The sequence below is a fragment of the Megalobrama amblycephala genome, linkage group LG3 (genome assembly GCF_018812025.1).
Source record: "Megalobrama amblycephala isolate DHTTF-2021 linkage group LG3, ASM1881202v1, whole genome shotgun sequence".
NCBI lineage: Eukaryota > Metazoa > Chordata > Actinopteri > Cypriniformes > Xenocyprididae > Megalobrama > Megalobrama amblycephala.
This window is the reverse complement of record NC_063046.1, coordinates 54,703,117-54,721,573: the sequence shown is the minus strand read 5'-3', so window position 1 is coordinate 54,721,573 and position 18,457 is coordinate 54,703,117. Positions and strand designations below refer to the sequence as shown.

Here is an 18,457-nt window from a genome sequence, read left to right as displayed (position 1 = left end):
TCAACGGATTTGATGGGTTCATCAGGAGGCTCTCTGAGATCCAGCAAAGCTACAGAGAGGTCCCAGGAGGGAACAAGGTGCGGCAACCTGGTCTTTCACAAAGGGTGCCAACCCATGTTATGACCAGGCTCAGGGCTGCTTAACATCAGTGTGGAGCCAATTTTGCTACAGGACACTTAGGCAGCACTTAGACTGATAATCAGGTCGTGCTTCCCTAAGGACTTACCGTCCACTGCAATGTGAAATGCCACTATGGCAGCCACATACCCTTTTAAAGTGGAGGGGACAGCCACCTCCCTAACCTGTTCTGCAGAAAGGAAGCACTGATCCGACTGCGCATCTCTTTGGGTCTTTCCTCTGCAAACAGACACCACTTAAAAGCATACAGGTGCCTCATAGAGGGAGCTCTGGCTTGAGTCTAAGTGTCTATCACCATCAGTGATAGTCCACTTACGTCTACCATATCCCGTCCAGGAGACAGACATGGAGGTTCCAAAGATCTATTTGCATAGGCCCCTCGGCCAGCTGTGTGCCAGTGTGTCCGTGTTTCGGTCAGGGAATACCGCACCAGACAATGTGAGGATTCCTGGCAAGCAAACAAATCTACCTGAGCTTCGCTGAATTGACTCCAAATCAGCTGGACTACCCGGGGATGGAGTCTCCACTCTGCTTGAAGTGTGACAGTGCATCCGCTGCGTGATTGAATTCACCTAGGATATGAGTGGCCCCACAGTGACTTCAGATGCTGCTAACACCAAAGGAGGAGTTGTGACGTGTGTAAACCACTTTGGCAATTTATATGCCATCGTCACTGTGTTGTCCATACAGACTGACACATGCTTACCCTGGATCAGTGGCCAAAACCTCCGCAAGGCCAGCAATATAGCCAGCAAATCAAGGCTGTTAATACCAGTGCTGTCGAGGTCCTGTCCAGAATCCTGACATTGTATCCCCATTGCGTATAGTGCTTCATATTGTACGCATCTGTTTTGATCTAGACATTTGTTCTAACAGACCCCTGCCCATAGAAATACAAGTTATGTCTAAAGGCTGAATGAGCGGTTAGAGATTGGTGTTAAAAAACATGTGTTCCGCTGTCCCATGCCCATCTCAGGACTCTAGTCTGAAGCCAGCGCTTATGTGGTCTCCCATGCATCAACCCAAATGGAGCAACCGTCAAAGGGGATGCCAACTGCCCCAGGAGCCTCTGAAATTGTTTCAGTGGGACCGCCGTTTTCTGTCTGAATAAGTTCAGGTAGTTTGGCACTGACTGGTCACATTCAACTATGAGAAGTGCCATTATAGTGGCTGAGTCCAACTCCACACAGAGAAAATGAGAGTTCTGTAAGGAGAGCTTGCTTGCCTCCCAGTTGACCCGAAGCATCCACCTGGCTGAGGTGTCTAAGCACCAGGCCCCTGTATGCATGCAATAGAGTGTGCTAGTATTAGCCAGTCATTGAGGTAATTTGAGAATGCAAATAACCACTTCCCTGAGCAGGGCTCCAAGGGAAGCCTCCGCGCAACTGCAGTAGCGATCGTGGCTGTCTGATGGAGACAGGTGTCGACCGCATCCAGAAATACATGGGCAAAAAAGCACATGTAAAAAGACATTCTTCATCCATGTTTGCTCTTTTAGAGGAAATCTCTCTTTCATAGAGAAACACTCTTGTTTGAGAATATTCTTTTGGAAATTTTCTCTTGCTTGTTGAAGCTCCCATGGGAACTCTCTTGCACATATCTGTGTGCATGGGAGAGAGAACTGTTGAAGTGCGCCATAGGAATCCAACACATAGGAATGTTCTAGGCTCAAAAAATACAAATCTGAATGAGTTGATGCATGGCATGTCGTTTTATACCCCTACGTCCAGGGGAGTGGCATGCAAATTCCACTCGTCAATTCTCATGGGCCTTTTCTGAAATATCAGAGGTGTTTGGGGCTCCCAAATGTTACCCCTACGTCAAAATGAGTGACAGATAGAGAACCCTACTTTCTTATTACACATTATCGGTGTTACTATGCCTGATTTATCAGTGCACTTTTTTCCAAAGAAAAAAGTTCTTAATCAAATAACTGACCGCAAGCTTGCTTTTAAATATGGCTCCATTCTGGGATTGAATGGCTTTTCACTATCCATTAAATTCCTAAAAGATCAAATTCATGATGAAGTCCCACCTTATACTCTTTGTAATGTTGTGTATTTTGTGTTTTATATATATATATATATATATATATATATATATATATATATATATATATATATATATATATATATATATATATATATATATATATATATATATATATATATATATATATATATATATATATATAAATATCTCGTTATGGAAGTTAAATGGATTGAGAATGCCGTTTCCTTTCGAATTTTAGGTGAATTAATGTTTGCAATTTTTATGTTAATGCATTGACTTGCTCCAGTCCAATCTTAATTTACAGACAAATATAAGTAATCCATTAGTAAGTTGATTACCCAGAGAAATGTTTACACTGTTCATTATTTGAGCAGCCTGACAGTAAATATGTTTGGGTTTTTTTGTTTGTTTTTTTAAAGATTTTTTTTTAAGATTATTGGGTCAGCACTGCTTTATAGATTTACTAATTGATTAAGGTTAGTACATTACAGACCATTTAGAACACTATTTAGTTCATAAATAACTTTAATATGTGCTCTGAATTATTATTTTCTTTTTATTTGATACAATATATTTTCATAGATTGTTTTCCCTTATTAAAGCAAAGTCATCACAAAATGCTAAGGACTCATGCTGATTTTGTCCAAACCACTTTGCCTAGGGTGTTTCCAAACATTTGGAGGGCACTGTATATCCATTTATTTTGCAGTTTTGCTTGGTGCTAATAGAGGCATAATTTACACATTTCGCATATAACCTCAGGTCTCACCAGGGGGGATTGTCTCTATAATAAGCATACTGTTGCTTTGCATTAAAGCAAGTGCTAAATGAGTGCTAACATACCATTTGTGTGTTTGTCAGTACGGAAATGTGGGACCTATGGCTATCACCTTGTGTCAGAGTTTAGGACAGAACCTTGGAATGATGTGGAACAAAGACCGTGCTACTGCAGGTAACCATACTTCCACACCTGACAAAATATAACAAAAAAGGGGGACTGTTGTTTTAATGAATGTGTGTGTATGTGTGTGTGTGTGTCTGTATGTATGATAGGAGACTGTAGATGTCCAGATCCGTGGTTAGGCTGCATCATGGAGGATACTGGGTGAGTCAAGTTTTTGGGCCTTTGTGTAAGTGCATTTTTATTGCAACATTCATGCCAGAAACTTTCACTATGCAAGTGCACAAGCTCAGTCACAAATGTTTGGCAAATGGATTGCAAGCATGAGGTCCTATTGTGTATGATGGGAATTATTGTCAAGCAAAATTCAGAATTTTGGAATTGTCTCCTTTTTGAATTGACCATAACTTGAAGAGGAATTTACTGAATTTCAATTCAAAGAAATTCAGCAGGTAAAGCATCCTGGTAGTGTTCGCCCACCACTAAATTACATTTGTATCATTATTTCTGTCCCTAAGGCCTATAAACCTTCAAACTTCAAATTATTTTGCAAACAAGGCTTTGTCAAGTTTTTTCTTTACTGTAACCTCAGTACTCAAGTTGGTGATAGACGTCTAGTTACTTTAAAGATTGCTAGCTAACTTACTCTGGAATATTCTTTTTAAAATTTCAAGTAAATAGTTTGTTTCTGTAGCACAATTGGTAGAGCATGGCACTAAAATAGATTTAAGAATAGATTTGATTCCCAGGATAACTCATAATGTACCTTGATTGCACTGTAAAGGCCAATTCACACTGCATTGACAGACACCAACCAATGGTGGCAGTCACAAGCTTACAGTATGTCACTTTTTCAAGACCTGTCAAATGCAAATTCAGCATGTTTAATCTGTGAAATTAAGAGCCAATCAACGGCAACAGATGCTGACAGGAGTGACTCACTGATCCGACAAAACGACTGTGCCTCATGTTAATGCAGTGAGAATTGGCCTCAAGTTGCTTTGGATAAAAGTGTTCTGTCAAATACAAATTACATTTTGCTGTTCCTTCTCAAATAGTTTTACACACTGTTTCCATGTAAGGGTAAATGAACAGTATTAATTGTATTATGTGATCCTGACAGATACTATCTACCCAGAAAGTTTTCACGGTGCAGTATAGAGGAGTACATTCAGTTCCTCCAGCAAGGAGGAGGGAGCTGCCTCTTCAATAAACCTAACAAGGTTTGTCTGGAACATCCACAAAAAAGCCCCACCCCCCATAGCACCACAGATATCAAACTGCCCCCTCTTAAGGCTCAGGTGTACTTCATTTTCTGCATTCTGCTCCATCTCATACATAGCTGAGTGCACAAGCCTTTCAAAGTATACTCCTTTGACCGTGAGAGAGTGTAGAGACAGATTCTAGTGGGCCTTTTTAAGCACTCAAATCACTTGCACATGCTCTTTTGTCTGCTCACAAGTCTGGCTGGATGCGGATGTGTGCACAGACATCAGCAAACTGTGTTGATAACGCAATTAAATCACGCGGACTCTCTGCGAGCCAGAGCAGAAAACTGACAAGGGAAGTATACTTTAGGCTTTAGAGCTTAGCACACTCCCATACAAATACTTGGTACATGGTGTCACAAGGTGAGTCCACAGTCTTGGATGGGCCTCTATCTGGGGCTGCTTTTCCCAGAACCATCCAAAATTTACTTAGGCTAACAATGCTTCTGGGCTTCTGGTAGTAACTTTCTGGCTGCATTTAACATGTTAGTTGGACATGGTAAGCCATGCCTGAGATCCATTCAAAAAAACTCATCAGGGCTCCCGCACTGGAAATTATACGTATCTGGGCAGTACACCATTACCATGTTCCCAAGGGCAAAATCTTTAACTTTAGTGAAAATCGTAGATTATTTTCGCTTGCCGGCAAAAGCCATGGACCACTCTGCTGATTTCAGAGTTGGACAAAGTACCTCTGCTTTGCTTCCAGTGGAACATCTAGCTGTAGTGATCTCTTGTCCAAACATGAGGGATGTTGGGGTGTATTTTCTGGATTCCTGCACTGTCAAACTAAATTAATTGCCCACAGGACCCGGACGAGGTTGTGGGCCCAGTCATGCTGATGTTGTTCAACCAAGATGCCAAGCTAGATGGTTAGGGTACAGTTGAAATACTCTACCAGTCCATCACTTTGGGCTTGCAGGGGAATGGTGTAGGATTCCCTGGCTTCAAGCTCTTGATAGACCTCTCATGAACACCTGTACTTTAAATTTCCTCCTCTGGACACTGTGCAACTCTTCAAATACTCTGAGTGTTACTGGGAAGGGGGCCAGGATGTCCACCCCTACAGTATATGCTTCAATGGTGACCCACTCTGAACTGTTGATGTGGGGCATGTGAGCGCTGAGTTGGTCCCTTTTGGGATATGCAGAGATCACAGCAGTAGACAAATTATTCTGTATTTTGAAGGCACCAGAGTCTGTTCACAGTATCTTGGACACTCCTGCTCTCACAGAGTACCTTGTAATGGCCAGTACAAATTATGCTAAAATTTGTGCCACTTATGGCACATTGCATTCTCGGAAAAAAAGCACCTCACCCCCAACAACAGACAGCAATAATTATATGAAGTAGATTGTATTTACCTACGTTTACCATGTAGCTTATAGGCAATTGACTCCTTTCTTTAAAGGATAGATTTTATGTTAATTGATAGATAGCCTGAAACATTTTTTTGAGTAGCTTGCTTAACACTGCATATTTATTATAAGTATCTGGCAGTGACATGATATTTTCTGTCACTACAGTTGTTGGATCCTCCTGAATGTGGCAATGGTTTTGTGGAACAGGGAGAAGAATGTGACTGTGGCTCTCAAGTGGTGGGTGACACAAATTTCCTTTTTCCATTCTCTAAGTATTCATTAGTTAAATCTGCAACATTCCTTGAAGTGTGCTAGTATAAGAGACCATTGCAGTGCTTTGATAAGCTAATGGTTTGTTTTTATTGGTTGTGCACTCTTGTAGGATTGCTCTCGTGCTGGGGGTGCATGCTGTAAAAAATGCACTTTGACTCATGATGCAATGTGTAGCAATGGACTCTGTTGTAGCCGTTGCAAGGTAAGTGGTGTTAGAAATGTTCACCCCATAAAATGTTTTCTGTCATCATCTACTCACCCTTATGACATGACCGAAGAATGTCAGTTCTTTCCCCTGCCTTCAGCCTAGGATAGGCTCCAAGACCCTTCAGAGGTTGTATAAGGAAGTGTATCAAACTCCAAAAAGGACTAAATGACCATCATAATGGTGGTTTTTGTTCTGTTTTAGGTCTTGGTCCTTGGTCATTAAGCATCATAAAAGTTGTCCATAATCAAACTGGATCTACCGGGGTTGGCAACTGCCACCCTAAGAAAAAGCACTGTCAATCCAGAATTATCCCTGTATAAAATAAAAATGTAAGCAGTGCTTCTTGTACCGCTTCAATTCAAGCATAACACAAAATAATGGCAAAAAAAACATTTCTATAAATTGTCCTAGTGGGTTGTACATGCATGCAGTGCACACAGTGTAGTCAGCTACATTCTTGCAATTAATTTATGTGTATAGTCTATAGGTATGCGTGTTTTAATGTGTATTCCATGCGAACTGGAATCATTTTGATAACGTTTTATCTATACATAGGGAAAGGAAAGGGAAGGAGGCCTTCGCACGGTTAGTTGACACTTCAGGGCTGCGTTGTCGTCGTGTCTAGGCGCAGGTCCTTCATCTCATCTGGATACAGCCTGGATCTGGCAGACTACGGTAAACCGCGGGATAAACAGAGAGAGACTAATATTAGCGTAGACGCCATTCTTCTTATGATGTACCGAGTACATCAGGTGTTATGGAAAGTGTTTCGGATTCGGCTGACCTAATGTATGCAGCCTAACAATTTACATGATTTGAATTATAGAAGTAAATAATGCGTTGTGTATGCCAGGTTAAAGAGATGTGTTTTTAGAGGTCCCCTGAGAAATCTAATCCCAATTGGATAGGTTATGTCTGGGATTCCATATTGTTTGGCAAGCAGATTCTCCAACTGCCTGCTACACTTTCATCATGGATATAGGCCTTTTTGCCTATCTGCCAAAAATAAATAAATAAATGAATCAATAGGATCACGAAACTAATAGCAGAGTTTGGTAAGAATCTAATCTTAATTAACTAGATTGAAAAGTTTGAAAAACAAATTTATGCTGGCTTGTTTTAATTTAAAGTCTTGTTTAAAAATATAAAATAGTTTGAAGTAAGGTCAGAATAGATGTTCTGTGTGTTTGCTAACGTGTTGCTAGGTGGTTGTTTGGATATCCTGGGTGGTTGCAAACTTGCAATCCTTTTGCTATGCAGTTGCTGGGGTCTTGCTACAGTATACTGTATGGTTGCTAGGGTGCTCTGACTGAACTTCCATAACATCCATACAGGCATTTCCCCCTAATTAATAACAGAAACTCAAACATTGTTTGCAGACTAAACCAGGCACAGTGCTTTGATATTTTGATAGGCTATTTCTTTCTAATGTTAGCAAACTCAAAAGTTTTTGTTGCTCTTAAACTTGTGATTTATATAATCCAAGTAGCCTTAGCCTATGTAATATTAATAAAATAATTTGTATTCTGTATGTAATACACTGTGTAAAAAAAAAAAAAAAAAAAAAAAAAAAAAGCCAGGAATTTCAAGGATTTAATTGTATTATTTTACAATAAATTACTGTAGTCAGAAATTTACTGTGAAAGTAATGCATTGTTTTCTTATGAATTACTGTTAATCAACAGCAAAATGATGCTTGCATAACAGTAATTCACTGCTCTGCTCTTTTACTGTGAATTCACATTATAAAGCTGTCTTTAACCATGCCACTGTAAGAAATTATATTGTTTGACACTGTAATTGTTTTAAAGTCCCCATAATGGCGATTATTGTTCCTTTTGGGATCTTGGACCTTGTATACAGTGCCCTCCACAAATATTGGCACCCTTAGTAAATATGAGCAAAGGCGGCGCTGAAAAAAAATCTGCATTGTTTATCCTTTTGCTCTTTCATTAAAAAAAATCATAAAATTCTAACCTTTCATCGAAGTAAAAGTGGGGGGGAAACTCACATTATGAAATAAATGTTTTTCTCCAATACATGTTGGCCACAATTATTGGCACCCCTTTAAATTCTTAGGAATAAAATATCTCTGAAGTATATTCCCATTCATATTCCCATTTTTTTTTTTTTTTTTTTTTTTTTTTTTTTTTTTTTTTTTTAGCACACCAGGGTGACTAGGAGCATGAAATCGTCCAGCCATGACTTCGTGTTCCACAGGATTACAAATATGTGTAAACACAAAGGCCAAATTCCCTTAATCATTCATCACAATGAGAAAAACCAAAGAATATAGTTCTGATGTGCAGCAAAAGATTGTTGAGCTTCACAAAATAGAAAATCGCTATAAGAAAAAAGCTAACGCATTGAAAATCCCCATTTCCATCATCAGGGCAATAATTAAGAACTTCCAATCAACTAAAGATGTTACAAATCTGCCTGGAAGAGGACGTGTGTCTAAATCATCCTAATGCGTGGTGAGGAGGAAAGTTTGAGTGGACAAAGACTCTCCAAGGATCACAGCTGGAGAATTGCAGAAATTAGTTGAGTCTTGAGTCTCAGAAAGCCTAAAAAAAAATTATCAAACAGCACCTACATCCCCACAAGTTGTTCGGGAGGGTTTCAAGTAAAATCCTCTGCTCTCATCTAGAAACAATCTCCAGCATATTCAGTTGTCAGACAAGACTGGGACTTCAAAAGGGACCGGCTTCTATGGTCAGATGAAACTAAAAAAAAGAGCTTTTTGGCAGCAAACCCACCAGATGGGTTTGGTGCACACATGGATAAATGGTACCCCATGCCCATGGTTAAATATACTGCTGGATCTTTAATGTTGTAGGCCTATTTTTCTGCTGGAGGTTCTGGACATCATGTTCAGTTACATGGCATCATGGATTCTATCAAATACTAACACAGGTAAATCAAAACCTGACCGCTTCTGCTAGAAATCTTATAATGGGCCATGATTGGATCTTCCATCGAGACAATGATCCAAAACAAATATCAAAACTAGCACAAAATGAAGCTTTTGCCATGGCCATCCCAGTCCCCTGACCTGAACCCTAAAGAAAATGAGTGGAGTGAACTGAAGAGAAGCACCACTAACATGGAGCTGGGAATCTGAAGGATCTGGAGAGATTCTGTATGAAGGAATGGTCTCTGATATCTTGTCAGGTGTTCTCCAAACTCATCAGGCAGTTTAGAAAAAGACTTAGAGCTGTTATCTTGGGAAAAGGACGTTGCAATAATTTGGTGCCAATAATTGCGGCCAACGTGAACTAGAGAAAAACATTTATTTCATAATGAGCTTCCCCCCCCCCATTTTCAATTGTTTTACTTCAATGATAGGTTAGAATTTTGTGAATTTTTTTGAATGAAAGATCAAAAGGATAAACAATGCAGATTTATTTTCACAGCCACCTTTGCTCATATTTACTAAGGGTGCCAATAATTGTGGAGGGCACTGTATTCTTATTAAAGGTGCCCTAGAATTAAAAATGGAATTTTCCTCGGCATAGTTAAATAACAAGAGTTCAGTACATGGAAATGACATACAGTAAGTCTCAAACACCATTGTTTCCTCCTTCTTATATAAATCTCATTTGTTTAAAAGACCTCCGAAAAACAGGCGAATCTCAACATAACACCGACTGTTACGTAACAGTTGAGGTGTATGCCCCCAATATTTGCATATGCCAGCCCATGTTCAAAGCATTAGACAAGGGCAGGACGTCTGGATGTGCACAGCAGAATCATCAGACTAGGTAAGCAAGCAAGGACAACAGTGAAAAATGGCAGATGGAGCAATAATAACTGACATGATCCATGATTACATGATATTTTTAGTGATATTTGTAAATTGTCTTTCTAAATGTTTCGTTAGCATGTCGCTAATGTACTGTTAAATGTGGTTAAAGTTACCATCGTTTATTACTGTATTCACGGAGACAAGAGCCGTCGCTATTTTCATTTTTAAACACTTGCAGTCTGTATAATTCATAAACGCATCTTCATTCTTTATAAATCTCTTCAACAGTGTGTAATGTTAGCTTTAGCCCGTTAGCTGCAGCCTAGCTACTATCAAACTCATTCACAATCAAATGTAAACATCCAAATAAATACTATACTCACAGGAATCGATGTATGCGTGCAGCATGCATGACGAACATCTTGTAAAGATCCATTTGAGGGTTATATTAGCTGTGTGAACTTTGTAAATGCACTGTATTATAGTCGACAGCTCAGAGGGGGCAGGGAGTGCGCAATTTAAAGGGGCCGCAGCATGAATCAGTGCATAGTTAATAGGCAGTTAAAAAAATTAATTAAAAAAAATCTATGGTGTATTTTGAGCTGAAACTTCACAGACACATTCAGGGGACACCTTAGACTTATATTACATCTTGTAAAAAAACGTTCGATGGCACCTTTAAAATTTCTGATCTCGCCAAGTCCTGAAGTGTGTCAGATGAAAACATTTGTTAAAACTATGACAAGCTTGAATATAAAATAAACTGTTTGGCTGATTTTAAGTTAGTCAAACTATTCTTAACATGAACATGAAGATTTTATTTTAGCATTATTTCAGCATGAAGATTTACCAATATCTTATTTCAAATTCATAACCATTTGTAGATGGATCTCTTACAATAGTGAATTTTTCTTTTAATAAGCATAATCTATTCATGCTGTATTGCATGTTGGGTACCTTCATAGTACATATGCACTGTAGAAATACAGTATAATATTGTTTACAGTAATTTTTGTGTTTTCTATTATTGTAAACTCACAGTAAAACCCTGCTTTTTTACAGTACAATTATAAAACCTTTAGCAAGAAATTTGTGAGAGCACAGTTTGAAGTCTTAGTGTGAAATTACTGCAGTTATTACCCTGGAAAATAATGTAATTTCACACTAAAACTTTTAACAGTGTAATGATACAAACTCATTTTGAGTTTAGACATTTAGAATCTGATTTGTTGCCCTGGATATTTACATTTTGTTATTTATTTTTAATTCTTTTTAAACAGTATAGATAATTTCTTTGTGGTATAATGAAACTATTTTGCATATTCATTAACACAAATGTGTATGTAATGTGTATATTGTGTTTTTGGTTCTGTCATGTTTGCCTGTGTTTGCCTGATTGTTACATTCCAATCACCTGTTGTTCAATTAATTAACTTGTTTGTCCCTGTGTATTTATACACCTTGTGTTCCTGTAGTCTTTGTCTTGTCTATGTCAATGTTAATGTCTTGTTATATCTGTTTCCCTGAGTATTTTTGTATTAAAGACTGTTTATTTAGTTTGTTCCTGTGCTTAATTCTGAGCAACCACCCGTGACAGTGTATGTTAGGCCATAAATCTACAAAAACTATGCATGAGCATTTGTTTTGGGGTTGCCACTCCTCATAGTCCTCATGACACCCCTTTGCCACCCTATAAATAACTTACTAGATCTGCCACTGGTGTAAATGGTAATGTAGTAATGTTTCTGTCTCTGTCAGTATCAGCTCTCTCTCTGTTTGAATGATAGCTGTCAGTTCATTTTCCCTCCACCAAGTTTATTTTCCACATTAATCACAATATGAATCACTAGTTAAAATATTTGGTATCAATATTTTTATGTGAGGATTGATCCTCTCGATACAACACCAGTATCACAAGTATTTACACTCATTTTCACCTGCGTGTCTTAATCTTTGAGATTAGCACATTATAGAAAGGATCAAAAATAGGTAGCCAGACAGAGCTTGAAACACTGGAGCGCCCTTTGGTCTCCCAAAGAGAAGCATGTGGAGGTGAGTGAGTGGACTGTCCTCTTTTGGCTGCTCTCTCTCACTTTGTGGAGCTGGTGAGTGGAATCTAGATAGAGTGGTCATATACTGTAACACTAGCTGAAGTATGCCAGAAAGGGAAAAAACAAATGCTGTGTTAATTGTGTTACATATTTTTAATGTGTTCAAATTAATGCGTTACAGCCCTATAAATAATATACTGACATGTATATTTACACACATGCTTCGATTCTTTAAAAGAACCAGAATGATTTGTTTGAGATCGGGCTACACTGGTTGCATTGCATGCTTTTGATTCACTAAAAAGAACCGGTTCAAAAGAGTCATTTATTTGGACTAGATTGGGTGTGCACTGCATGAGCCATCGAGAATATTTTCTTGTCATTATGTCCCAATGCAATGTAGTTTCATCTCATCACATTGGAGTGCCACTGCTGTAAATCAGTCCAAGAAAATGCTTACATTTATATTTTATACATTGGGATATCAATCTCTTTTTTTTTGTCACCCCAGTAGATCTTCTCTTGTATCAGTTGATCTAGTTAACAAAACAGCCTGAATGATTCATTCACATATCAGACTCTATTCTGTTAGGTGACTCCTCCATTATCCAGTCACAGTGGTTCTTGAGCTGTGCACTCTCTGGAGAGGGGAGGCTTATGTGAATAATATTTTTTATGTGAATAATATAATTTTTTTCACATTTGTGTGTTTCTTAAACAAAAATATTGTTTAGATGACTTCATTTTCAAAGGGACAAATCCTAAGTCACTAGTCAAAAACTTTTTTGTTTTTTTTTTGTTGCTGTTGTAATTTAGATTAATTTTGTATAGTTTTGTTGTGTATTTAACTCACTGAATGACTGTGTGTTGCAGTATGAGCAGAGAGGAGTGGTCTGCAGGGATGCAGTGAATGACTGTGATGTACCGGAAACATGCACTGGCGATTCGAGTAAAGTAATGATACATTTATTTAAAATCATCATCATCATCATCATCATAATCCTAATAATGTAAGAAATTTACATATGCTTCTCATTCATTTCTCGAACAGTGTCCTCATAATGTCCACAAACTGGATGGTTACATGTGCAATGCTGGACTGGTAAAATATTCTATTTTTCTATCTAATAAGAACAGGTTTCTTACTACAATAGTACAGTAGTAAGCATTGTTGCTGTATTTTGTTTGCATGATTTAGTGCATAACACTGGCAGACTTATCTTTTAATACTATCACCCCCGGTTGATTTGGCAGTAATCTTGGCCTTACAGTTACACTTAGAGGTGTGTAAATGCATAAGTGTTCAGTTCCCGATGTAGTTAATTGTAGAAATGTGGTGTTTACACTATGCATTAGTCATTATTCATTTATCCCACAAGCAAGTCTCTCCAATAACAAAGTAGTTTCTGACTGAAAGTGTGATCTCAGCCTTTCTTCACCCATGAGGCTACTGTTATTAGGCTACTGTGTGTGTGTATATACTATCAGCTGATGTACTCTCTTCTGGCTCTCTCAGGGCCGCTGCTATGGGGGCCGCTGTAAGACAAGGGATGCCCAGTGTCAGGCACTTTGGGGCCACAGTGAGTAATATTGTACAGTATATGTTTAAAAACCCCAAAACAAGTAATGAATATTAAGTACAGATGTAGACATTATGGTTGGTTTTGGTTTTTGATAGTATAAATCTGTACTGTTTTGATTTTTTTTGTTTTTAGAATAGAGTTTGAAATTAAATCTCCAGTCTTGAATTTTACATGCTTCAAGTAATGCTTCCTCGGGAATTAAAAAAATAATAATTACAAAACTGTTTCATCAATTTGTGCACTTCTTACAGTAGTTCCTTCCCATAACTTTTTAATGAAGACACTTTTTTTGGTGACTTTCTGCACAACACTCCAGTTAATGATGACTCTTTGTACGATCACTGCAGCACTCATTTTATTTGAATATTTGGGCTGTGGTTGTTGTAGAAAATGTGATGATAGAGAAGCAGCAACTGGACTGTGCCAATATGCATAAACTGAATCAGACAGGTTATTAACAAAATTGTCTGAATTTGTCAGATGATTGTCTCCTGGTTACTTGATAATCAGATATTGGTTTGTGTGACATTGAATGATAACTGTGATTGCCCAGTTAATTTTAAATTAGTGCAATGAATCATTTTACAAATTATTTTTAAAGTGCCCCTATTATGCTTTTTTTGGATATTACCTTTTCATGTAGTAATACAGCTGTTTGTGAATGTAAAAGGTCTGCAAAGTTTCAAAGATGGACAAATGTAGTTACTGTCTTCCAGAAGAAAGAACCGATGCTGAACTGCCTGAAACAAGTCATCAGTAATGCTAGTCAGACTTCCACTACAAACTTATATAGGTTTGGAACAAATTTACATAATGCTTGTTTATGGTCTTCAAAAACCGCTTTTCCACTGTTGGGCCAGTGCGAGCCAGGGACCAGGGCTCGAGCCGCATGGCCAAATCAAGCTGTATTTCCACTGTTGTGCCAGTAGCCCTGCAGTGCTACCCTAAAACCCACCTTTAACACACCCCCATAGAACAACATCACACAACCCCAACATTTACCAGCATGGTGCTAGCTGACTGAAAACTAGCTAGAGCATGACAGAAGTGTCTTTACTTAAAGACTTAAGAGTCCAGAATCAATATTGTCAGCATGGGCCCTGGCAAACTCTAGGCAGGCTTTTTTGTGCCTGGGCCTTAGGAGAGGTGCTAACTTCCGTGGACGACCTGGACATCTCTGTGAAATGGTTGCATCTTTTTAAAAATTTTGTACCACTTTTGCTACAGTATTCCGACTGATAAGTAAAATTTTGCTGATCTTCTTGTAGCCTTCACCTTTCTGGTGTAAAGAAATTATTTTCTTTCTCAGGTCTGGTGACATTTCTCTCCCATGTGGTGCCATTGCTGACAGCATGAAATGGGAAGGGGTTTTAACATCCTTTTATAGTCAGCTGTCTGCTGGACACCTGTGTAATAAATAATTAGACTCATCTGTGGTTGAATTCTTGTTAAATTAGGCATTTGTAGTCTAAAATTTAGCCTTGCTCCAGAGACTTTCAGTGGGGTGTACTCATTTTTGCGTTGCTCTAATCGGAGTAAAACTGAAAATGTTGTTCTCTAAGTTATATTATTAACCTTACTTTTTTATGTTATAAGTTAAACAGATGTTATATAAAACTTGTCAACATTTTGGAAATTGTTTTTGTGTTCATTGAGATATTGTTTAAAATGTTACTTTTCAAAGGGGGTGTACTTATTTACGCTGAGCACTGTACATATACCTTCTGTGGAAGTCTCAGGACCAAAAAAATGCTTGTCCATTCGATGTCCTATACCTGCCTGTCAACATATGTATTTCCATACTTCCACGCACCCTGCTTGCACAGACATCACACGTCTTCAGCGCATTCCGTAAGGCTATGCAGAGTTGTAGACAGACAGTCACTGAGCACCACAAACAGCAGAGCAACAGAGGGAGCTCACGCACAGAAAAGTTTTTAATGTTTTTGAAAGAAGTCTCTTATGCTCACCAAGGCTGCATTTATTTAATCAAAAATACAGTAAAAACTGTAATATTGTGAAATATTGCAGATGCATTAGTCTGGTATCAACAAAGGCACAGTAGAGACGGATAAATACATGGTTATAATTATATATGATTTGTCTATGTTCTTTAAGCGGTCTCTGGTATTTTCCATTATCATATATGTAATTATTATCGCAATTGTTAGCATAATTAGCCTTTGCATATAAATATATTTCTGCCTCATACAGTGGTCAGTATGCCCATTGGATTGCAATCAAAAATTATTTCAAACATTTGCCGGTGTCTGAAAGTGAATTTTTAGCTGAAAATTTTTTATATGTCTTAAATGTTTGTTAGCTGGTAGCCTGATATAATAATATGGGAAATAATCAGCAGTGTTGACACCTTCTGACTCAAATAGGCTTCCTCCTTGTTCATGACCTCTCCTCAAGCCCCAGTTGGCCAGCTTTGGCCCAAGGCATTTGACAGGCATTTGACAAAAACCCCTGGCCATTGGCCCCGAGGAAGCCCTGAGGAAGCCACCAAAGTGTCAGTGGAAACACTTTTGGCCCTAGCAAACACTAACACCCTTGCTTTTGGCCCAATGGTGGAAACACGGCTAATGGCTGCCCACGAACAATGTCTATTTTAACCTGCCCTCAAATACTGTAGCTGTTTTCTGTGCTGCGAAAGCAAATCCACTTTCCATGCTTGGGCTGTAGCTGATATGGTAAAACTGACGCCATTGTTACTGTTCTATCACTGTGTATACAAGTGCTGAGGAAGTGTTATGGTGGGAAAGATGGAGAGTTTGACTTATATTGCAAGAACAAAGAGAGGCAGAAACGTACAACATCTAAGCAGTATACATAGACAATATAGGACAATGAACTGAAACAAACTGAGGGCTTAAATACACAAGACTTAATGAGGAACTAAACAAGACACAGGTAAAAACAATAGGTAACAATGACAACAAACTAGCGACTAGGGCAAAAGAAACAGTAACGAAACATAGGGGAAACAAGGAAATACAAATTAAAAGTACATGAAACTGAAAACCAAACTAAATGTTACAGGAAGCCTCTGGAGCTGAAATTCAGATATGGTAATAGAAGTTTTGTTTCCAAAATGCGCTGTAAGCGGTAGACCAATCACAACAGTCTGGGCCATCTGACCAATCAGAGCATGGTAGACTCTCGGAAAAGATCGGTTTAGATTTTCTGGATCCTTGATTGAGTTGTTTTAGACACATTGAGAAAAGAAGTTATGCTGCAATGTATATTATGAGAAAAATAAATTGTTTTTTGACCTTGGATACAAGTAAACCTATTTTGCAAGTATACCTATACTTTAATGTTTTAAAAATGTCTGCTAATAGCCCATAATATATGCAACCAAATCATTAACCTAGATTTATTATTATTTGTTGTCCCCAGATGTTAGTTAGAAAAACTTCCTGTCACTGATAAGCATGACACATATTCTCTAGAACTACAGTACCCATCATGCTAGCAATGTAAGTGACCTTTATTGCTGATTTCACCCAGAATGGGAAAGGAGAATTTTTCAGTTACATTTATCAGGGAAAGTGTCACATGTTACTTTTTCTATTAATTTCTGTGTCAATTTAATAAGTAACATGTTATTCCCAGTACTTCATCAACGGTTCCGTTAAAGTAAAAAGCAGATTTTGGAAGTTCATTTGGCTTGGTTATTTGTCAAATATGCACTATGCCATCCCATAATATTTTTAAAGTGAATTTCTGGCAACCACAGTGGGCCTTTTTCTACTGTAAATTTACTGTATTTTTTACTGCAAATTTACAATTTAATTTACAGTTAAATAATTTGAAAAAAAAAAAAACCTCAAAATTGTAACAATGATAGAAAGATCTATGAATAATCAACTTCATACAAATCCCACTATTATTTTGTAAGTAATTTAAAGAAAAATGGCTTTTCTTCCAAACCACAAAAAACACAATTTCAACCACATGCAGCACTTATTATTAGTGAATACATACGGTGTCACTATAAGGAATCATCATTTTGTTTATTTGTAATACTGAAATCATACATGCATAGTGTTCAGTTATTTGATCATGTGTGCCATTAGACGCAGCAGATCGCATGTGTTATGAGAAGCTGAACACTGAGGGTACGGAGCGTGGCAACTGCGGTCAGGACAGCAGCTCACGCAGCTGGATTCAGTGCAATAAACAGTGAGTAACAACCAGAACAGCAATTCATAACCTTTTCAGTGACATTGTTTCTCTCTTTGCTGGAAGGATCGTTCTCTTTCTTCTTTTTCTGTCTTTCACTGTTATTTCTTTCTGTGTTATTTCACAGGGATGTATTGTGCGGATTTTTATTGTGCACTAATATCACGGTGAAACCACGGTATGGAGACTTACATGGAGAAGTCACAAGTCTGACCATCTACCACCAGAACAAGTACCTGGATTGTCGGTAAATGCAGATATTTGCTGCTTTGCTATAATTAATTTATTTTAAGCATGTTCAGATTTTTTTTACTGGAAAACAAGATACTGGTTAAGGTGAATTTAGGACTACCTGAAAATTCTGGGGTTTAAGGTGAGATGGAGGTCTTTGGCCACTGTATTGAGTCTCTGCTCTCAGCACGAGTGTCATGTTTTTAAGACACAGTCAAATTAAAAATAGTTCTGGCAGTCTGGAGTCTCCTGACAGATACCATAAGTTCTTTTAGTTTAAGTAAATAACCTGATTCCATTAAAAAAACCTAACTATTTTACAAGGTGGTGATTTTGTATGAATTTGTATGATGTGATTTGTAATTTATGATTTTTAGAAAGGTCCACACCTAAACTTAACTATCAGTAGGGTATAAGCAAATTGTACAAATATGTACGGATGAGACTGTACGAATTGCCAAACCATAAAATAGTTACGAATTGCCATGAGA

The 18,457-nt window shown here is 38.0% G+C and overlaps 1 protein-coding gene across 2 annotated transcripts in view; it reads left to right on the top strand.

The window, feature by feature from the left end:
- The window catches only part of adam11 (ADAM metallopeptidase domain 11), a 56,786-nt gene that overhangs the window by 24,796 nt on the left and 13,533 nt on the right, over positions 1-18,457 (top strand). For both annotated transcript variants that reach the window (XM_048186095.1, XM_048186094.1), the window contains exons 13-22: positions 3,013-3,103; positions 3,205-3,256; positions 4,176-4,275; positions 5,847-5,918; positions 6,064-6,156; positions 12,835-12,915; positions 13,013-13,063; positions 13,478-13,541; positions 17,630-17,735; positions 17,863-17,982. In XM_048186095.1, coding sequence (XP_048042052.1) covers positions 3,013-3,103; positions 3,205-3,256; positions 4,176-4,275; positions 5,847-5,918; positions 6,064-6,156; positions 12,835-12,915; positions 13,013-13,063; positions 13,478-13,541; positions 17,630-17,735; positions 17,863-17,982 — 830 coding nt within the window. The remainder of the gene's footprint in view (positions 1-3,012; positions 3,104-3,204; positions 3,257-4,175; positions 4,276-5,846; positions 5,919-6,063; positions 6,157-12,834; positions 12,916-13,012; positions 13,064-13,477; positions 13,542-17,629; positions 17,736-17,862; positions 17,983-18,457) is intronic.